Genomic DNA, 22,253 nt, shown 5'->3' with positions numbered 1-22,253 from the left:
GCATGGCTGTAATCCCAGTAGCTCAGGAGGCTGAGGTAGGAGAATCATTAGTTCAAATCCAGCCTCAGCAACAGCAAGGTTGTTAAAGTGCTAAGCAACTCAGTGAGACCCTGTCTCTAAATAAAACACAAAATAGGGCTTGGGGATGTGGCTCAGTGGTTGAGTGCCCCTGAGTTTAATCATAAGTACCCCACCCCCCAAAAAAACACCTGGATGTTCTATATGAAGTTCTACAATAGGCATAACTAATACATGGTAATAGAAATCAGAACCATGGTTGCCAGAACTGTGGTAGGGATTGACAAGGTAAATTTCTGGGTGATAGGAATTCTACATATAGAAGCCAGAAAGGCACACACAGTAAGACTCATAAAACCATATGCAGATCTGTACAATTCACCCTATGTAAATGAACTTCAAGATAAAGAATGTTTTAATTTTTGAGTTAATAATATTGTTAATTGACAAATCATAATTGTATATATTTATGAAGTATGGTATGATGTTTCAATATATCCATACACTATGGAATGATGAAATCAATCTAATTAACCATCACCTCATTTACCTATTATTTTGTATGGTGAGATATTTAAAACTTACTCTTTGTCCTTTTGAAGTACACATTACATTATTATTGGCTGTAGTCAACTTGCTGCACAACAGATCTCAAAACTTATTCCTCCTTTCCAACTGAAACTCTGTACCCTGTGATCAACTACTCCCCATTCTCTCTCCCTTTTCCACCTATCTCCCTGCCTCTGGTAACTGTCATTCTACTCTCTATTTCTGTGAGTTCAGCCTTTTTAGATTCCATATGTAAGTGACATCAGTGGTATTTCTCTTTCTGTGCTTAGGTTATTTCACTTAGCATAATGTTCTTCAGATTAATCATGTTGTCACAAATGACAGGATTTCCTTCTTTTAAAGACTGAATAGTATTCCATTGTGTGTATATAGCACATTTTTTCTGTTTATCTTCTGATGGACCTTATGTGGCTTCCATTTCTTCCATTTCATTTTATTGTTTCCATTATAAATAGTGCTACAAGAACACCAGAGGGTAGTATCCCTTCAACATGTTGATTTCAGTTCCTTTGGATAATGCTCAGAACTACCACTGGGTCATGTGGTAGTTCTAATCATAGTTTTTTGTTTTTTTTTTTGTTTTTTTAAGGAAATTCTATATTGTTTTCCATAATAGCTGTATTCATTTACATTCCTACTGACAATATTGCAAGATTGACTCTTACCCCCACATTCTCATCAACGCTCATCTTTCTTTTTTATATATATAAAAATAATTCTAACAGATGCAAGGTGACATCTCACTGTGGTTTTAATTTGCATTTCTCTAATAATTAGTGATAATGAACATATATTCATTTACCTATTGGCCATTCATGTGTCTTCTTTTGAGTATCCATTAGGGTCCTTAGCCCATTTTTAAATCATGCTTTTGGTTTTCTTGTTATTGAGTTTTTGCGTTCTTACAGATTTTAGATATTAACCCCTTATTAGGTGTAGGTTTGCAAATATTATCTCCCATTCTGTGGGTTACATTCTCCTGATGTCACCTATTTGTCTATTTCTGCTTTTATTGCCTGTGCTTTCAGGCTCATATCCCAAAATATCATTGTCCAGACCAATGTAATGAAATGTAATGAAACTTTTCCATGTATTTTCTTCTAGTACTTCTGTACTATTTTCTTCTAGTACTTCTGGGTCTTAAATTTAAGTCTTTTATCCATTCATTTTTATTTTATTTTTTTATTTAGTGTGATAAAAGAATCCAATCTCAGTCTTTTGCATGTAGATAACCAGTTTTCCCAACATCATTTATTGAAAAGACTATTTAAAGAAAAGATTAAATGGAGGCCTTACTCATATTCAGCAAGAGCTGAGTAGCACCTGTCTACTTTGGCTTGGCATATGCTTTCTAGATTGGCATAGACTCAACTGGTTCACTTCATGCATTTTCATTAACTACCTGTCCCCTCATAGGTGGCATTGATTCGTGTTTCCTTTAGTAGATGCTTGGTGTTTGGTTTCAATTATTAATAAGAAGCAAATCCAAAGAGGCCTCATGTATTTCATAGTAGAGAAAATAGACCTGTATCTTGGTCAATATGTGGGTCATGCTACAAGGCATAATCCTTAATAACTTGAATCAGTTGAGAAACTCACCTGTATTTCCTTCTCAATTTTTGAGAATATTCAAATTCTTAAATTTTGGTCTGTGGATATAACTCCCACTTTGTGTACACGTGCATGGTAGTGGGGATTGAATCCAGGACTTTGTACATGTTAGACAAGCACTCTGCCACTGAGTTATGTCCCTAACCCTTTTTAGTTTCTTTTGAGACATAATCTTGCTAAATTGCCCAGACTGGACTTGAATTTGTAATCCTCCTGCCTCAGCCTCCTGAGTAACTGAGATTATGAGTGTGCACCACCACCTCTGGCTCATAATTCCCGCTTGTCATTTCAAATGGCAAGGGTCTCCTGTATTTGCAGACTCCTCCTCTAAGAGAATAACAGAAGGTACCTGTTACTTTTGTTATCAGCACTTAACATAGTTTTATAATGTCAGTTTCTAAAATAATAGTATCTAATGTGGAAATCCTAGAATATGCAGATAAACAAAAATATAAAAGATCAGTACCTATAATACCACCATCAACACAGCTCCTGTTTGCCATTTTATGAAAAATTTTTTCAAATATTTCTTCATACATTTATATATTTCATGTTAAAAATATATGTGATGAATTGTAGCACCTGACTACCCAATGTAAAAATGGTCCATAATAACAAATCAGGGGTCAAAGATAACAGAGTAAGAACAAACATTTGTTTTCTGTCTATCCCAGAACTCCATTTAAATGGCTAAAAAATTATACAAGAATGGAAAACTCTGAAGAGAATGATATAGGAAAATGTCTAGAAGTAAGTTAGTAATGAAACAGAACCAAGAATTAGTGCAAGAAAGACCATGGGTAACTAATTAGAACCAATTTAAAAATTTAAATAAATAAATAAGAAAGACCATGGGGTTGCAAGTGATCTTATAAAAAGAACACCAGAGAAGTGGTGAACATGAGATTGGCAGAGGCAGATGACATGCATGACCAGCCAGGTCTGAAGGCAGAGAGGTGAATGGAGAGTCTTCCTGGATTAGTTCTAGTGAACAAGGGCTTCTGATTGTTGACTGTAGGATATAGTTGTGCTTTGATATCAATGAGGATTGGTTCCAACCTCCCCCAATAGATACCAAAATCCATGGATGCCCAAGCTCCTTATATAAAATGGCATAGTATTTGCATACAGCCTACACAATCCTCCCAAATGCTTTAACTAAGCTCTATAGTACTTATAATATCCTCTTTTTTTCTTTCCCAGTTGAGACATTCTGAGCTGTGAAACAGATCTCTCTAGGAGGACACAGATTATAGCCAGGGTTGTAGAACCTCAGAAATACTTGAGAAATCTCTCTTTACTGTGTATCTTTCTAATCTACAGGAGTTATGGTTGCCAGATTTAGCAAATAAAAATACAGAATACCCAGTTAAAGTTGAGGTAAACAAAGAATAAATTTCTATGTCACATGTAATATTTGGTACATACTTACACTAAAAATATGTTGCTTATCTAACATGCAAATTCTACCAGATATCATGTACTTTCTCTGAACCCTATGAAGAAAATATGTCCTAATGCTTTCCTGATTCCATCTAATGTTTGAGATCTAAATTGCATTGAGATTTTCTCCTCAATGAATTGGCCTTCAATTAAGGCTGCATTTGCCTCAGACACAGAAGACAGTGAACTGCCCATCTACACAGAACTCCCTTTTGCTGTGAGAACATAAGCACAGAAGCAAGACTTGCTTGAGAAACCCAAGCTAAATAATTCCTCTTTGTAATTTTGTATTAAATATTTCAATGACACACAAGTAAAGATACTGATACAATGCATTGCATACTATTTACATTGTATTCATATTTTTCCTTTTTGTTTGTTTGGGAGGGTAGATAGCTGGGTGGGTGGGTATGAGTTTTTGTTTTGCCATCTCCTAAGTCACTAGTTTAGAACCTTGGGTGCACAGTAGCATCACCTGAGAACTTTTTAAATTTTAAATCTCTGCCTGCTTTTCAGACCAAGTAAGTCAGAATCCCTGCCTGTAGAGGTAGGCATCAGTAGTAGTTAAATCTGCCCAAGTCACTCCACTGTGCAGCCAGGGCTGAGAACCAATGCCCTAAGTGAAAATAGCAGATTCAGAGAAACATTTTTACTGCTACAGCATGCCCTTATGTTTAAAATTCCTCTTCAAAACTGATTTCATGTACTTCTCAGTACGCTTACTATTTTTACCATATTTATTATTTTATGTTGCATGACTCTATTATGTCATATATCATAAAATTTTTTAAAAAATAATCTAATCTGGCTTTAATTGTGTCACTGATTAATTTGCTTTAAAATCTGTCATTTGCTTTTATTTTAAAATGCTGCTTGGTGATTTTCTTGTCTCTTTCATGTCTGTTTCTCTGTCTGTCTTAGGTTATAAACTGGCGGTTCTCCATTCATATTCCTCACTAAAATCATGTCAGGATGCTTTAAGAAACAATGCCTGGGCCTTGCCTCCTAAAGGCTGTCTAATGAACAGGTCGTGTGTGGAACCTGGCTTTAGTGTTTTAGTGTCTGAGGAGAGTCCAGTCTAGCCACAGTTGAAAGCCAGCATTTTAAATGTCAAGTGCCTGTCTCCCTGGTCATCTGAATTTCTATAAATATATAATTGTTATATATTATATATAATTATATTATGTTATATAATTATAATATGTTAAATATTATATATAATTATATATTTATAATTTATATTTATTTTATATAATTTATAATTGTTCTGGTTAATGAAATGAAATTTGAGGTTCTAGGAGAAAAACAGGGGTGAAAAGTACTCTTCAGATTAATGGGTGTAAATCAGAGATTCCTGATGTTGGGGCTAGCCAAAGAACTCTTGACAATAAAAACAAGGATGTCTAATATTTATTTCTGCTGCTGCATTTCGGTGTATTATAATGGTTCCTAGGAGTGGCCATAAAAGTCAGATGACGGGTGTCCACCCAGACTTGCTAATCTAAAACAAAAAATGTATAATCTTTATCAGATTCTGTTGCAAAGTCTTTCTTCCCCAGACTATCATTCCTGCCTTGGTTCGTTTATGCTGATAAAACAAAATGCCAAGATTTGAGTCATTTATAAACAATATAAATTTATTTCTCACAGCTCCAGAGGCCAGGAAGTCCAAAATCAAGTTGCCCACTGATGAGGGCCTGGTCTCTCCACCTCCAAGATGGTACCTTATTGCTGTATCACCTGGAGGGGAGGGACACTGTGTCCTCACCTGACATAAGGGACAAAAAGGGATAGGATCCCTCCATCAGGCTCTTTTATAAGGCCACCTAATCCCGTTTATGAGGGCCGAGTCCTTTGGGCTCAATCCCCCTTGTAGGCCACACATCTTCATTGCATAGGCAATTAAATTTCAACACAAATTTTAGAGATGACAAAAACATTCAAACAATAGCATTGAAATACCATTCTTGGTGGCACTTGGTCACACTGGCTTGTCACATATCATTTTATTTGAGGCTCTTGAATTTTCAGTCTTTTTGGACATATGTATTTATTTTGCATTCTGTTTTGTGGCCAGTTGCACAAGACTAGTTTCACTTTGGTGAAAACCTGACTTTTCACCATCACGAAGTTTCACTGACATTAGTGACCCAATGCCATAGGCGCCACCCAAACCTAACCATGCATTTGTTAGCTCAGGCTCCTCTGCTCTTGACTTCCTTCTGTTGGGAATATTGGGTTGTGTGCCTTTTTTTTTTTTATAGACATAATACCTTTATTTTATTTTATTTTATTTTATTTATTTTTATGTGATGCTAAGGATAGAACCCAATGCCTCACACATGCTAGGCAAGTGCTTTACCCAGCCCAAGGGTTGTGTGCTTTTTATTATGAATATATAGTTCAACGGTTAAGTCAGGCACAAAGAATCATGTAGCAAACAACAGTTTACTTACCACTCACCACAATAAAATCTTATGCTTGCTCTAATTATGCCAGTTCTTTTTACAATCTAAACATTGCCAATAACAGTTAGTCAGAGCTCTCTGACTATCCCTCCCTAGTCTCATTCCCCTTCTCTCCAGAAGTAACACCATCTGGTCTCACTGTTTACCATTGTCACAAATGCTTTTGTACTTTTGTACTTTTACACACATATATATTAAATATATACTGCTATAACAACATACACTTTTGCTTTGAAAGTTTTTTATTGTAATTGCATCCTGTATATATCTATTTGTGCCTTATATTTTTATTGAAAATAAGGGGTTATTTTTTAGTGGTAGATGGACACAATAACTTTATTTTGTTTATTTTTTAATGTGGTGCCTCACACATGCAAGGCAAGCACTCTACCACTGAGCCACAACCCCAGCCCCAAAATTAAGTTTTTGAGATTTATTGATAATGATGTATAGATTTATTTTCTTTTAACTACTGCATAGGGTTCAATTTATGAATACACCAAAATATATTTTTTATTGTATATAAGTAGACATTTGGGTTTTTACCAATTGTTTACTGTCATGAAACCATGTGAATATTCTTATATGTATCTCCAGGTACACAAATATGTTAGATTTTTATTCCTCAATTGTTTATTTTATTCAAATAAGAGGTATTCACTATGTAGCAAGGAAAAAATATCAACCATTCTAATAGTCTAACACTTGACAATATTATCACCTTTAAAACAATATTATACTAATGTGCTAAAGTTTTTATTTGTGACCTCACAGGGATTTCCTTCATGGAGACATGAACATCCAGACTGAACCATAGAATAATTTGAGGAGTAATCAAATATAAGCATGGAATTGGGAAAGGAAGCTGATACACCTTCTTGAAATTGGATATCAATTTAAGTGCAGTCTTACTCTCCATTCTGTTTACTTGACATAAACAGATGGCCAGTGTTGGCCTGCCTTACAGTTCCCCTTAATAGGAACTAGAGACAGCATTAGCCACTGAACTTAGGATGAGCTTTTGTTGAAAGTACACTTGTTGCTTTGGGAGGAAATAAATCACGTTTATGTTTGTATTGATGATGACTTTATTCTACTTATTAGTTCCTACTGTATACAGAATAATGTGTTGGGTGCCCTGGATGTCTAAGAAGTCCTCAGAACTTAGGAATACTGTAAGGAAGAGATGCTTAGGAGCAGTAGGACTTTGGCAACTGACATGAAGCTTTAATTTTCTTCCTTAGTGACTCTCAAGAAATGCTTGTCTCCTGCTGTTAATAAATAATTTTGGAGTACTATGGATCATGCTGAAGAAAATGAAATCCTTGCAGCATCCCAGAGGTACTATGTGGAAAGGCCCATCTTTAGTCATCCAGTCCTCCAGGAAAGACTACACACGAAGGACAAGGTTTCGGATTCCATTGGTGATAAACTAAAACAGGCATTCACGTACGTTGTGTTCTAATCTGCTCCCTTTACGTATGGTTCCACCATGAAGTGAAGGGAGAGTGAATTGAGCACTCCTGATGTGCAAAGCCAGCCACAACAGTTCAGTGTTAGACATAGGATGGAACCTGGGCTTCATCATGGGTGTCACCATGTTTATTTTACTTTTACGATGCCTTACTTTTGTGTCAAGTTTTACCCAAATGACCCGCTTTCTAATTCTCCACCCACTTCTGAAATATCCACCTCTTCCCTCTGTCTCCCAGAAGGTCCAGCCCACTCTGTCTCCACCCCAGCCCTTGCTGACTCTGACCCTATTTAGCAACACCTTGAATCATCAGTTGTGAATGTTTCTTTCTCACTCATGGATATAAGGAAGGGAAAATGTCACACTGTGAACTCTGCAGAGATATTCCTTATTTATAACTTTGTTTCTGTCTTTATCTTCACAGCTGTACTCCTAAAAAAATAAGAAATATCATTTATATGTTTCTGCCCATAACTAAATGGTTGCCAGCATATAAATTCAAGGAGTATGTGTTGGGTGATTTGGTCTCAGGCATAAGCACTGGAGTGCTTCAGCTTCCTCAAGGTTAGTAGAATATCTTTCTTTTCTTTTGTTGTTTTTCTTCTTTTGTTTCCCTTGCTATCATCTCCTTGAACAGTTATTTGACCCTTTTCCATCATGATTGCAAATGTATGGTTTTTATCAGATCATTTTTATAACTTTTACCTTCCTAATGGATTTCTTCAGAAACTTTGCCCTTTAAAAGCCCCAGAAGTATTCATAGCAGAAAATGGTGGTTCTATTTTGCAAATCAGTAAACTGATTTGGCATTACCTTGCTAAGTCAATCAATCAACATTTTGTTGTGGTTGTTATTAAAGATTTTGGCTTCTAAATCCATACTCTAATTACAAGGGATCATGATATACTATGATTTTATATTTGATATAAGAACTTAAGAAAATATCAATTTATTCATTCCAGTGGCTTGGCATAGGCAAAGGTAATAATGGCTTGAACAGGTTCTAAGTTAGCTGGTCAAAAATCCATTACCTTCTTAGCCAGTTTCCCAAAAATTAATTTATAATGATTTTTCTTCTTTTTCTTTCTTTCTTTCTTTCTTTCTTTCTTTCTTTCTTTTTTTTTTTTTTTTTTTTTTTTTGGTACTTGGGATTGAACTGAGGGGTACTTTATTACTGAGCTACATCCCCAGATCTTGTTATTTTTTATTTTGAGACAAGGTTTTATTGAGTTGCTTAGGGCATTGTTAAGTTGCTGAGACTGCCTCAAAGTGAGATCCTCCTGCCTCAGCTTCTCAATTCACTGGGATTATAGGTGTACACCACTGTACCTGGCCCCAAAATTAATTTCTAAGAAAAATGCTTCCCCTAACAATCAATTATTGAGTTTTAAAATTTCCAAGTGTTTGATTTGCCACATCTATTAAATCTATTGAAATCTTAGACAAGGTAGAGGATAGTTTCCCACACCCATTTGGCACCATCACCCCCAAGAATGCAAAAACAGACAGATTCAAAGGCAGAGGCCAGGGCAGGGTAAGGAGAAGATAAAGCCTCAGCATTCGCAATGGCAAACAGAAGCTTACTGACCTTCAGTGGAGCAGGACTGACAACTCAGGATGTGCCTCCAGGGAACCTAATAAACTCATACTTAAAGTAATCCTCAGGATTTTGCCTTGTTGGGTTTTCACAGTCATCTCACAAGCTCATTTTTAACCAGTTGGCTTTCTTCATCTTGGACTAGGGTGATGGCTATAAAAATGGAAACAACTGGGGGCTGGGGCTGTAGCTCAGTGGCAGAGCACTTGCCTCGCACATGTGCAGCACTGGGTTCAATCCTCAAAACCACATAAAAATAAACAAAATAAAGGTATTGTGTCCATGAATAACTAAAAAAATATCTTTTTAAAAATGGAAACAACTGGAAAACTGTGTGATATGTATTCTGTAGGTAAGATCAGTAAGACTAGCCATTTAGTGAGAATGAGGGAGGAAGGAGTGTCAAGGATAGCTTTAAGGTTGCTGGGCTATTGAGTTGGATAAGGGGACGATAAGGAAGAGGAATAGTCAAAATGACTCCCAGGTTTCTGTTACTGAGGGAGGGAAGGATGGTTGCAGAATAATAAAAATCACAGGAATGGAATTGAAGGATAAGTTTGAACTTGTGCATTTTAAGGTACTTGTGAGATATACAATTGGATATTTCAAGTTTATATTCAAATGTGATGAACTTAAAAAAGAGGCATGCCTAGAGATGTCACTTTGGGAATCTTTGACAGATATAGAGCATTTAAACCACGGCAGGAGACAAGGGCACCTAGGGAGAGTATGTGAAGTGAAAAGAGAAGGGAACCAAGAACACATTCTATCCAGCATTAAAGGCCAAATAGAGAAGGAGGACCCAGCAGAAGAGACTGAAAAGAAAAGTATCTGGAACAGAAAGGAAAACCAGGAGCATATGTGATATTTCAGAAAGAAGGAAGCTATTTCAATACATGGAATGACCCAGCAGATGCTGCTAAGAGGTATAGATTATCTACAATCAATTTTCTATTGAAAAGTTATGTTTGCTCATCATAAATCAATGAAGACAGATAAATATGACAAACAAAATGTAAAAAAGATAGAAATCGAAGAGAAAGTAAATTTACTGTGATTGATAAATGATTTAAATATCTGAAAGAATTTTTTGGTTAAGCATGGCAGATCGAATCACTGTTTTGTCTTCATTTAAAATTCTGCTAAAATATCAGTAAAGGAAGGGGAAGTGGTATGAACCAGCCTGGACAAAGAGAATGGGAGAAAAGACATATTGGACCTGGGTGGGGGTGGAAATATGTATATAGTATATGGGCAACTGAAAACTGAAGGGAGGAAGCTGAAATCTGAAATTTATGAACCTACCCCACAGAACCCTGGGAGTGTAGAGGCTCCAAATATTGTCAAAGCTGAGAGCCAGGCAGAAGGACAAGAGCAAGATAATTGTCTGAATGTCTATGTTATAAGTAGCGTATAGGCACTCAGGTGCCCACCCTATGCCATGCAGGGGATGATAAGGTGATGACACCCAGAGCTGTCAGGAGGATTAAATGAAAGACTGCATGTTCAGCTGTGAGCCAACAAAGGCTCTTCCCTCACCCTGCTCAGCTCCAAAGTGCCTGCAAAAAAGACATGGGCCAAGGCAGATGGGGAAATGTCCCCAGAGAAAAGACAGAGTGACAGCTGGAGGACTCCCAATGAAGAGATTTTCTGGCCACCCAGTTGCACTGCAATAAAACCCATTGGTAAACAAAGCAAGCCAATACGTATTAAGCTTCAAGAAAGACCAAACCAGAAGATGGCCGCTGCGTAAGGGGGTAGCTGAAGTGCTGAGCCTGGTGCTCAGAACAGCAGCTTTAATAGAGACTTCGCCCAGCTTGTTAGAGCTCCTTTCACCATTAATCTGTAGTGGACCACCCGGCCAAGCAGCAGAAAAAACAAAGAGATTGAAAAAGAGATGCTTGGCTCCCAGACGCTTTCCTGCTCAAAACCGCGGGCGCTTTGCACCCATCTGCTTCCTCTTTCACTTCGCTCCCGGCAGAGAAGCTGAATGGGCAATCAGCAGTGGATTGTAAGTACCTGAGGCAAAGAAAGCTCAGTACACCCCGCCCTTTTTTTTTTTTTTTTTTTTGAATATTGTCTATACAGGGAGAGTTAGTGGATTGGAATTGTTGGCGGGGCTGTAGTTTCGGGGCCGAAAATCCACTCCGCGGGAGCCGCCATTTGCTTTCTGCACGCTGTCTTGATGGCCCTGTCTACACGGTCCAGCTACCGCAGCTAGAGACTGGAACTGGGCTGCGTGCCGAACCCTGTCCTCCGAAGGCTGGTCCACGGCCTCAAGTGCCTCGGTCGCCTGTTCCCTGCTGCACCTTGGGGCATAGCCTGCTCTGGGGTCGTTCGGCATCCCTCTGCGAGGGGACAGGCGCGGCGGCAGCCGCTTGGGCCCCCCACGGCGCCAGCCGCTTGGGCCCTCCGCGGCGGCAGCCGCTTGGGTCCTCCACGGCGGCGCTGCTAAGGTCGCAGACAAGCGCGGCGCCAAAGAGCGCGGACCAGAGGTGGAGGCGAAGGCAGCAGGATTTCAGTTCTAGAAAACTGGACTGGAAACAGAAGCAGCAGTTTGTATAACCCCAAGATCTTGCTTATGCCAGGAAACTGTAAGGGTAACATGAATATCATTGAGGAGGTCTAACATGATGGCAGACGCGGAGGGATCAAGTTTCTGACCTCTTCAACTGCGAGGGCATAGGGAGCTGTAAATTATCTAAAGCCTATTTGCTCAGGATTACTAGGCAATGCTGAGCTGACATGGAGCTAGGGCGTACACTTTAGGCCCCTCAGAAAACACACACTGAGCACGAATTTGCTGCATTTAAGCCCCGGATCGCCTGCTTCTCGTGACTCAGCACTAACGATCCTGCTGAAATAACTAGTCGGCCCACCTGATCTCACAGAGGTAAAAGCCAACTGAGCACCATAGCCAGACCCAGGGAATCAGGAGTGACGTGGGACTAGCAGCGCAGAACCCCGGGTATCGCTCCCACCAGGGCTGACAACAGAGGTCCCTTGCACCAGCTACCAGGGGAGTTGCTACCTAAGGGCAAACAAATTTGCTGGGGGTCCTCAGCCCCAAGCCCTACAAACTTAGGGTCCGAGGGAGGCAAACAGAAAGGGTGTGCCCAGGCATCCATGAAAACAGGGCTCCCAGGAGCAGCAGGCCCGGCGTGTAGCCAGTAATGTGGTAAGCGTCACAGGTGAGTGGGGCCTGGATTGAAGAACCACAAGAGAAGGACCTAGACACTCAGGACTGGAGACTCGCACAGTCTGGGAAGAAGAGCTGAGGCACAGTGATTGGTTCCCACCTATCATGAGGAGAAGCCTGGCCCAGTGGGCATAGCTCCACCTACTGGAAGAGAAGTTAATCGAGCTCTATGACTGCATTTATTATTATTACTATTTTTTTTAATGATTATTATTAGTATTTTTTTTATTCTCACTTTTTGTAGTTGATGTTGTTGTTGTTCTTTAACTTTCTTATTAATGGTTTCAATTTTTTAAATTCTTTTTATTCTATTATTATTATTATTTTTTAAACTCCAATTTCCATTTTTCTATTATCATTATAATTTTTTTTGTTTGTTTTAAAATTTTTATTTTTTCGTTTTTTCTTTCTTTCTTTTCACTTTCTTTTCTTTTGTCTTTTCATTTCTTTTCAATTTTCTTATTCCCTCCTCTTGAATTCCTCCTGCCTACACTCTCTTTAGTCACTTCTTCCCTTCCCTTCTAATACCTCTCCTCCCAAGCATTAAATAAATTTATAAGAGTAAACAGTAACTCAGCAGTCAAACAGAACAAGAAGTATCATGAGCATAAAAAAGCAAGGAAGAAAAGGAGTACAAACAATGAAAGACAGCCTAAATATTCAGGAGGACCTGGAGTCATCAGAAAAATGGCCATATAAAGAATTCAAGGAACACCTTAGACAGATGGAAAGGAACCTTAAAGAGCACATTGAAAAGGAATTACATAAACAGATAAAAGAAGAAGTTAAGCATCTTTATCAGGAGATAGAGATTATAAAAAAAAATCAAACAATAATTCTAGAAATGAAGGAAACGATAAACCAAATTAAAAACTCAATCGAGAGTATCACTAACAGAGTGGAGCAAGTAGAAGCCAGAACGTCAGATAATGAAGACAAAATATATCATCTTGAAAAGAGTCTAGCCAACTCAGATAGACTGGTAAAAAATCACGAGAAAAACATCCAAGAAATTTGGGATAATTTAAAAAAATCAAACTTACGAGTCATCGGGATAGAGGAAGGCACAGAGATTCATGCCAAGGGAATGAGTAACGTGCTGAAGGAAATAATTACAGAAAACTTTCCAGAAATAAAAAAGGAAACAGATATACAAATTGTAGATGCATACAGGACACCGAGCACACAAAATCACAGTAGACCAACGCCAAGACACATTGTTATGAAGCTATCCAATATACAGAACAAAGAGATAATATTAAAAGCTACAAGAGAAAAGAGGCAGATTACATTTAGGGGTAAACCAATAAGGTTGACAATGGATTTTTCATCACAGATGCTGAAAGCGAGAAGATCCTGGAACAACGTATTTCAAACACTGAAAGACAATGGATGCCAACCAAGAATTCTGTATCCAGCAAAATTAAGCTTCAGATACGACAACGAAATAAAAATCTTTCATGACAAACAAAAGCTAAAAGAATTTGTAGCCAGAAAACCAGCATTGCAAGGCGTCTTGAGCAAAACTCTACACGAGGAAGAAATGGAAAACGATAACCAAAACCATCAGTGGGAAGTGCCTCGGTAAAGACAGAGGACGGGGGAAAGCTAATCATGGAGAAACAATCTAAATTAGGGGAAAAAAAAGAGATAAATAATCAAACATGGCAGGAAGTACAAACCATATATCAATAGTAACTCTAAACGTTAATGGCTTAAACTCTCCAATAAAGCGACATAGGCTGGTAACATGGATTAAAAAAACAAATCCAACAATATGCTGCCTCCAGGAGACACATCTGATTGGAAAAGACATACACAGGCTCAAGGTAAAAGGTTGGGAAAAAATATACCACGCACATGCTCCTCGTAAGCAAGCAGGGGTGGCCATTCTCATATCGAATAAAATCGACTTCAAGACTAAGTTAATCAAAAGGGATAAGGAAGGACATTATATACTGTTAAAAGGAACCATTCACCAACAAGACATAACAATTATCAATATTTATGCACCAAATAATGGCGCTGCGACGTTCATAAAACAAACTCTCCTCAAGTTCAAGAATCGAATAGACCACAACACAATAATTATGGGTGACTTCAACACACCTCTCTCACCATTGGACAGATCCTCCAAACAAAAGTTGAATAAAGAAACTATTGACCTCAATATCACAATCAATAACCTAGACTTAACTGACATATATAGAATATATCAACCATTATCAAGTGGATATACTTTTTTCTCAGCAGCACATGGAACCTTCTCAAAAATGAAATTGAAACAAAAGAAACTATTGAAAAAATTAACAAAACAAAAAGTTGGTTCTTTGAAAAAATAAATAAGATCAACAGACCCCTAGCCATACTAAGGAAGAGAAGAAGAGAGAGAACTCAAATTACTAACATACGGGATGAAAAAGGCAATATTACAACAGACGCTTCAGAAATACAGAAAACAATTAGAAATTATTTTGAAAACCTATATTCCAATAAAATAGAAGATAGTGAAGACATCGATAAATTCCTTAAGTCATATGATTTGCCCAGACTGAGTCAGGAGGAAACTCACAACTTAAACAGACCAATATCAATAGATGAAATAGAAGAAGCCATCAAAAGACTTCCAACCAAGAAAAGCCCAGGACCGGATGGGTATACAGCGGAGTTCTACAAAACCTTTAAAGAAGAATTAATACCAATACTTTTCAAATTATTTCAGGAAATAGAAAAAGAGGGAGCTCTTCCAAATTCATTCTATGATGCCAACATCACCCTGATTCCGAAACCAGACAAAGACACCTCAAAGAAAGAAAACTACAGACCAATATCTCTAATGAACCTAGATGCAAAAATCCTCAATAAAATTCTGGCGAATCGGATACAAAGGCACATCAAAAAAATTGTGCACCATGATCAAGTAGGATTCATCCCTGGGATGCAAGGATGGTTCAATATATGGAAATCAATAAATGTTATTCACCACATCAATAGACTTAAAGATAAGAACCATATGATCATCTCAATAGATGCAGAAAAAGCATTTGACAAAGTACAGCATCCCTTTATGTTCAAAACATTAGAAAAACTAGGGATAACCGGAACTTACCTCGACATTGTAAAAGCTATCTATGCTAAGCCTCAGGCTAGCATCATTCTGAATGGAGAAAAATTGAAGGCATTCCCTCTAAAATCTCGAACAAGACAGGGATGCCCCCTATCACCACTTCTATTCAATATAGTTCTCGAAACACTGGCCAGAGCAATTAGACAGATGAAAGAAATTAAAGGCATAAAAATAGGAAAAGAAGAACTTAAATTATCACTATTTGCAGATGATATGATTCTATACCTAGAAGACCCAAAAGGGTCTACAAAAAAACTACTAGAACTAATAAATGAATTCAGCAAAGTGGCAGGATATAAAATCAACACACATAAATCAAAGGCATTTCTGTATATCAGCGACAAAACTTCTGAAATAGAAATGAGGAAAAACACTCCATTCACAATATCCTCAAAAAAAATAAAACACTTGGGAATCAACCTAACAAAAGAGGTGAAAGACCTATACAATGAAAACTACAGAACCCTAAAGAAAGAAATAGAAGAGGATCTTAGAAGATGGAAAAATATACTTTGTTCATGGATAGGCAGAACTAACATCATCAAAATGGCGATATTACCAAAAGTTCTCTATAGGTTTAATGCAATGCCAATCAAAATCCCAATGGCATTTCTTGTAGAAATAGATAAAGCAATCGTGAAATTCATATGGAAAAATAAAAGACCCAGAATAGCAAAAACAATTCTAAGCAGGAAGTGTGAATCAGGTGGTATAGCGATACCAGATTTCAAACTATATTACAGAGCAATAGTAATAAAAACAGCATGGTACTGGTACCAGAACAGGCGGGTGGACCAATGGTATAGAATAGAGGACACAGAGACTAATCCACAAAGCTACAACTATCTTATATTTGATAAAAGAGCTAAAAACATGCAATGGAGAAAGGATAGCATCTTCAACAAATGGTGTTGGGAAAACTGGAAATCCATATGCAACAAAATGAAACTGAATCCCTTTCTCTCACCATGCACAAAAGTCAACTCAAAGTGGATAAAGGAGCTAGATATCAAATCAGAGACTCTGCGTCTGATAGAAGAAAAAGTTGGCTCCGATCTACATATTGTGGGGTCGGGCTCCAAATTCCTTAATAGGACACCCATAGCACAAGAGTTAATAACAAGAATCAACAAATGGGACTTTCTTAAACTGAAAAGTTTTTTTCTCAGCAAGAGAAACAATAAGAGAGGTAAATAGGGAGCCCACATCATGGGAACAAATTTTTACTCCTCACACTTCAGATAGAGCCCTAATATCCAGAGTATACAAAGAACTCAAAAAATTAGACAATAAGAAAACAAACAACCCAATCAACAAATGGGCCAAGGACATGAACAAACACTTCACAGAGGAGGACATACAATCAATCAACAAGTACATGAAAAAATGCTCACCATCTCTAGCCGTCAATAAATGCAAATCAAAACCACCCTAAGATACCACCTCACCCCAGTAAGATTGGCAGCCATGACGAAGTCAAACAACAACGAGTGCTGGCGAGGATGTGGGGGAAAGGGTACTCTTGTACACTGCTGGTGGGACTGCAAACGGGTGCGGCCAATTTGGAAAGGAGTATGGAGATTCCTGGGAAAGCTGGGAATGGAACCACCATTTGACCCAGCTATTGCCCTTCTCAGACTATTTCCTGAAAACCTTAAAAGAGCACACTACAGGGATACTGCCACATCGATGTTCATAGCAGCACAATTCACAATTGCTAGACTGTGGAATCAACCCAGATGCCCTTCGATAGATGAATGGATAAAAAAAATGTGGCATTTATACACCATGGAGTATTACGCAGCACTAAAAAATGACAAAATCACGGAATTTGCAGGGAAATGGATGGCACTAGAGCAGATTATGCTTAGTGAAGCTAGCCAATCCCTAAAAAACAAATACCAAATGTCTTCTTTGATATAATGAGAGCCACTAAGAACAGAACAGGGAGGAAGAGCAGGAAGAAAAGACTAACATTAAACAGAGACATGAGGTGGGAGGGAAAGGGAGAAAAAAAAGGGAAATCACATGGAAATGGAGGGAGACCCTCATTGCTATACAAAATTACATATAAGAGGTTATGAGGGGAATGGGATAACAAACATGGAGGGAAATGAATTACAGTAGATGGGGTAGAGAGAGAAGATGGGAGGGGAGGGGAGGGGGGATAGTAGAGGATAGGAAAGGTAGCAGAATACAACAGTCACTAATATGGCAGTATGTAAAAATGTGATGTGTAACCGATGTGATTCTGCAATCTGTATTTGGGGAAAAAATGGGAGGTCATAACCCACTTGATTCTAATGTATGAAATATGATTTGTCAAGAGCTTTGTAATGTTGTGAACATCCAATAAATAAAAAAATAAATAAATAAAATGTTCCACATCCTTCTGAAAAAAAAAAAAAAGACCAAACCATACACAGAGAAGGAATTCATCAGAAACAGAAATGATGGAGAGGATAAAATTAAGAAGTTTAAAACTATTGTATCTTTAAAGAAATATAAAAGCATGTTGAATCCATGAGACAAGAACAGGGGTCTATTTTTAAAAAGCATCAGATAATAAAAATGAGCTCATAGAAGCTAAAAATGTGATATCTGGAATAAAACATTTAATTGGAGGATAAAGAAAAGGAAATATCTTGGCAGTAGAGATAAAAGATAAATAAATGAAACAAGTTTTTTAAAAAATAAATATCAGAGAATCAAGCCTAATGTTCTGTCATGTCTAATAGGACTTACAGAAAGAAAGTAGGTTGAAATAAAACGGGAAGAAATTATCAAAGAACAATTCCCAAAATTGAAGTACATGAGTTTTCAGACTGAGAGAAATCATTAAGTACCCTGCAGACAAAAATGAAAAATAATTTAAAACATGGCACATCACAGCAAAACATCTGAATACCAGGGATAAAAATAAGAAAACAGGACTTTCTATAAAAGAGACGGAAACCCATGCAATTATGATATAAGTAATGAGAAACCGAAAGGTAGATAATAGAATAGAAAGTTAATAGTTTATATCTAAAATTGATAAACTGGGAAATAACAATATAAACATTTTACTTAAAACAAGGTTTGTCAATCCTGTCCCTTTTACATATAGTGGGAACTATCCTGTAAATTATAGGATGATTGATAGCATCGCTGTGTAACCCTTTATGGTAGCAGAATTCCTCATCATGAGAACAGAATATCTCCAGAGTTTGCCATATGTCATTGGTGATGGTGGTTGAGGCAGGGCACCAAAAGCACTCTCCAATGAGAGCTGCTGATTTAGGAAAATGAAGAAAAATAGCAGAAAAACAGGATAGAGTTGGAAGTGATTGCTAGCCTGAGTGACACCTGGAGGGAGAGTAGTTCTTTGTTGTTGTTGTTTTATTTTGTTTTTCTTCAAAATATAACAGTGCATTAAGTGAGTTTTCTAGTTACCCTAGAAATTCAGCTGAGCTCCCAAAGCTACAAAAAAGGGTATTTACTGCCTACCCATTGGAGGGATGCCAGACCATCTATGCAAAACTATGAGTGAATGACATCCAAACTCTTTTATTCTGCAACAGAATATATGAGAAGAGGAGACTGATATAAGATGGGAATGAGAAATTTCTAAAGACCCTATATATTTTCCTCCCACCTAAAAGCAAGAAAGAAGGATGACAAGAGTGCTACTCAGAGCATTGGGCAATGTCCCCAGAGTTTGTGGAGACTGCTTCTTAATCCTACTTATCTAACTTCTCTAAAAAATAGTCCCTTTTTTAAAAATCTGGAAATTAACCTGCACATGGACATTTCTAGCAACTTTATTCATAATTGCCAAACCTTGGAAGTAACCAAGATGTAATCTCTTTTAGTAGACTAATAGGTAAATAAACTGGTACATCCAGATAATGGAATATTATTCACCACTAAAATGATATGAGCTATCAAGCCACAAAAGAATGGAGAAAGCTTAAATGTGTATTTCAAAGTGAAGTCAATCTGACATAGCTACATACAGTGTTATCCCAGCCACATCTTTCTGGAAGAGGCAAAACTATGAAGACAATAAAAAATCAGTGGTGCCAGGGATTTATGAGGAAGGAGGGATAAATAGGCAGAGCACAGAAGATTTTTAGGTCAATGAAACCATTGTGCGTTATACTATAGTGGTGGATATATGTCATTACACATTTGTATAGAATGTACAACACCAAGAGTGAACCCTAATATAAGCTTTGGGTATAACAGTGCTTCAGTATAAGTTTGTCATTTGTCACAAGTGTACCTCTCTGATGGGGGATATTGGTGGTGGGGGAAGCTATGCCTGTGTAGAAATGGGGGAAATCTCGAGCATTCCATTCAATTTGTTATGGACCTAAAGCTTCTATAACAAATAAGTTCTTTTTTTTTTTTTAAGAAAAAAAAAAAAAAGAGTCACAGGTAAAAGATGGTGTAAAGTCCCTGGGACAGCAGAATGAAGAGAGAGTCTTCCAGTAGGTGTAACCTGTACTGCTAAAGTTTCTGGGGGTCAAGGGCCAAGCTTTCCCATTGAAAAACTGGGAACCCTGGAGGGTAACCCAGCTTGGCTTCTTTCAAGGTGCTGCCCAAGAAGCCCTCCCACAGGATAAGCAAATGCCAGCAGAAAGAACCTAGATGACTATATCTTGGGGAGCCAGGGGAGGAATCCAAGGGTCAGGTGGAGGGGCATCACATAGGCCAGGGAGTGGCTTCCTAATAGCAAAGGGGTCTCCACAAACCCACAAAAAATGGCCCAGTAGAGAAAGAGATGACATTTGTGCATCAACAACAACCTACAACTGCATCCATCAAGTCAAATAAGATTTTTTTCCCTGCTCTTATCTAATTTGTGAAAGAATAAAGCAGAAAACATCCACCTAATGGCAAAGCAGAGATAACAAGGAAAACTGTCTCAGCCTGGACTCTGTAGGTACAAGATTGCATGCAAGATTGGGGTGGAAGGGTGGGCAGGTAAGACACATCAGCTTCCATTAAGATGCTTATCAAAGAGAACCAAGAGAAAAGTCCATGTGGCCCCTTGTTTTCTAATAGTCTCTCCATTTCTCTGGCTCTCAACTCCACAGGCTTAGCCTTCGCAATGCTGGCAGCTGTGCCTCCGGTGTTCGGCCTGTACTCTTCATTTTATCCTGTTATCATGTACTGTTTTCTTGGAACCTCCAGACATATATCCATAGGTAAAATCTTACACTTGACATTCTACTACCTTTCTTTTTTGGATTTCCAAGCTTTGCAATGTGCCAAGGAAATAGTGTCATAGAACATCCACTTTGTGGTAACTTTTGATACTGAATATACAATAGGTGCTTTAAAACATAGACTCCTCCCAAGATCTCTAAGGTTAAAAAGTTTTCTTTTTATCTTGGGAAAATTAAAAAGGACAAGTTTCTTGTATAAAAGAGCAAGTGTTGAAACCTGTAAAATGAGGTAAATGCTTTATTTCTCATACAATTTGCTTGTGTCTGGTTTTCCTTCTTTATGTTAATAGTGGTATTTTGAGCTCGTAATGGCTATGCATGTATGTCACTTTCATCATATTTTAGGCTCTGAGTTGTACATGTTTTCTCTTTAATATATTTAAGATCAGATGTATGTAAATTTCATCAGAGTAGTGATGGTCCTTAAGACCACCACAGTGTCTTAGATATCTTTTATAGGGGTGAGAAATGCTCCCCAAATTAAGCAGCTTATATTCTGTTTTTTAAAATAAAAGTTTTTAAAATAAATTTAATATAAAGAATAAATAAATAGAAAGCATGAAAAACAATGATTTTATTACCTCTCACAGTTCCTCTGCATCAGGACCTGGGAAGAGGTTGTCTGGGTAATTCCTCCTCTCTCCCTTCTGCCTTCCCATCTACTCCCTTTCATCCCAACTCCTCTGTGTAGTCCTAGAAGTTCTCCACGTGGCCTGGTTGGAGCTTTCTTACATGGTGGCCCAGGCTCCAGCATAAGTTTGACAGCTCTGAGGTAGAACTGGTATCACCTTTTATCACCTAGCTTCCAAAGTCACACAGTGTGATTGCTGCTGTATTCTATGGGTTATTAGTAAGTCATAAGGCCACCCAGATTCAAGGGGAGAGCAACTAGACTCCACCTCTTGGTTGGAAATTGTCAAGGTACAGGAAGAGCCTGTGGGATGGGAGATATTGTTGTGGTCACATTTGGAAGCACAGTTTGCACACACATCAGGCACAGAGTGCTACAGCAGGTCAGGGAAGTCTTTGTCCAAGGATGACTAATTGACCTCACCTGTGTCTCTTGACATACTGGCAATAATCACATCAGATGCACTGGAGAGAGTTTTCATGTACCCCTGAATAAGGATCATATATGCTCATCACACCTGGTACACTGAACAATTTCCTAAAGCCCCTGACAGTGGACATTCATGTTTCATCATTTCAGGTCCTTTTGCTGTTATTAGCTTGATGATTGGTGGTGTGGCTGTTCGATTAGTACCAGATGATATAGTCATTCCAGGAGGAGTAAATGCAACCAATGGTACAGAAGCCAGAGATGCCTTGAGAGTAAAAGTCGCCATGTCTGTGACCTTACTTTCAGGAATCATTCAGGTGAGACTGGAAAACAGGGAACTGGGCTCTGACTTGTTCATCTAGTATCTATTGAACCCTCTTGGCTACTTACTAGTAAGCAAAAGAAACCATGTAGTAGGGAAAATCTTACTAGGATAAACTTACCAGGTGGTGGAATAATCTTACTATGGG

At 38.0% G+C, this 22,253-nt stretch overlaps 1 protein-coding gene across 1 annotated transcript in view; it reads left to right on the top strand.

Annotated features, from left to right (window-relative positions):
* SLC26A5 (solute carrier family 26 member 5) overlaps positions 1 to 22,253 on the top strand; it is a 56,335-nt gene that overhangs the window by 9,418 nt on the left and 24,664 nt on the right. Inside the window, exons 2-5 of the mRNA XM_081283770.1 lie at positions 7,355 to 7,559; positions 8,009 to 8,148; positions 20,592 to 20,702; positions 21,934 to 22,100. Coding sequence (XP_081139896.1) covers positions 7,408 to 7,559; positions 8,009 to 8,148; positions 20,592 to 20,702; positions 21,934 to 22,100 — 570 coding nt within the window. The 5' untranslated portion in view covers positions 7,355 to 7,407. The remainder of the gene's footprint in view (positions 1 to 7,354; positions 7,560 to 8,008; positions 8,149 to 20,591; positions 20,703 to 21,933; positions 22,101 to 22,253) is intronic.

Source organism: Spermophilus citellus (assembly GCF_964194105.1).
Source record: "Spermophilus citellus genome assembly, chromosome: 3".
Lineage (NCBI taxonomy): Eukaryota > Metazoa > Chordata > Mammalia > Rodentia > Sciuridae > Spermophilus > Spermophilus citellus.
The sequence above is the reverse complement of the archived record's forward strand: the minus strand, read 5'-3'. Positions and strand labels throughout refer to the sequence as shown.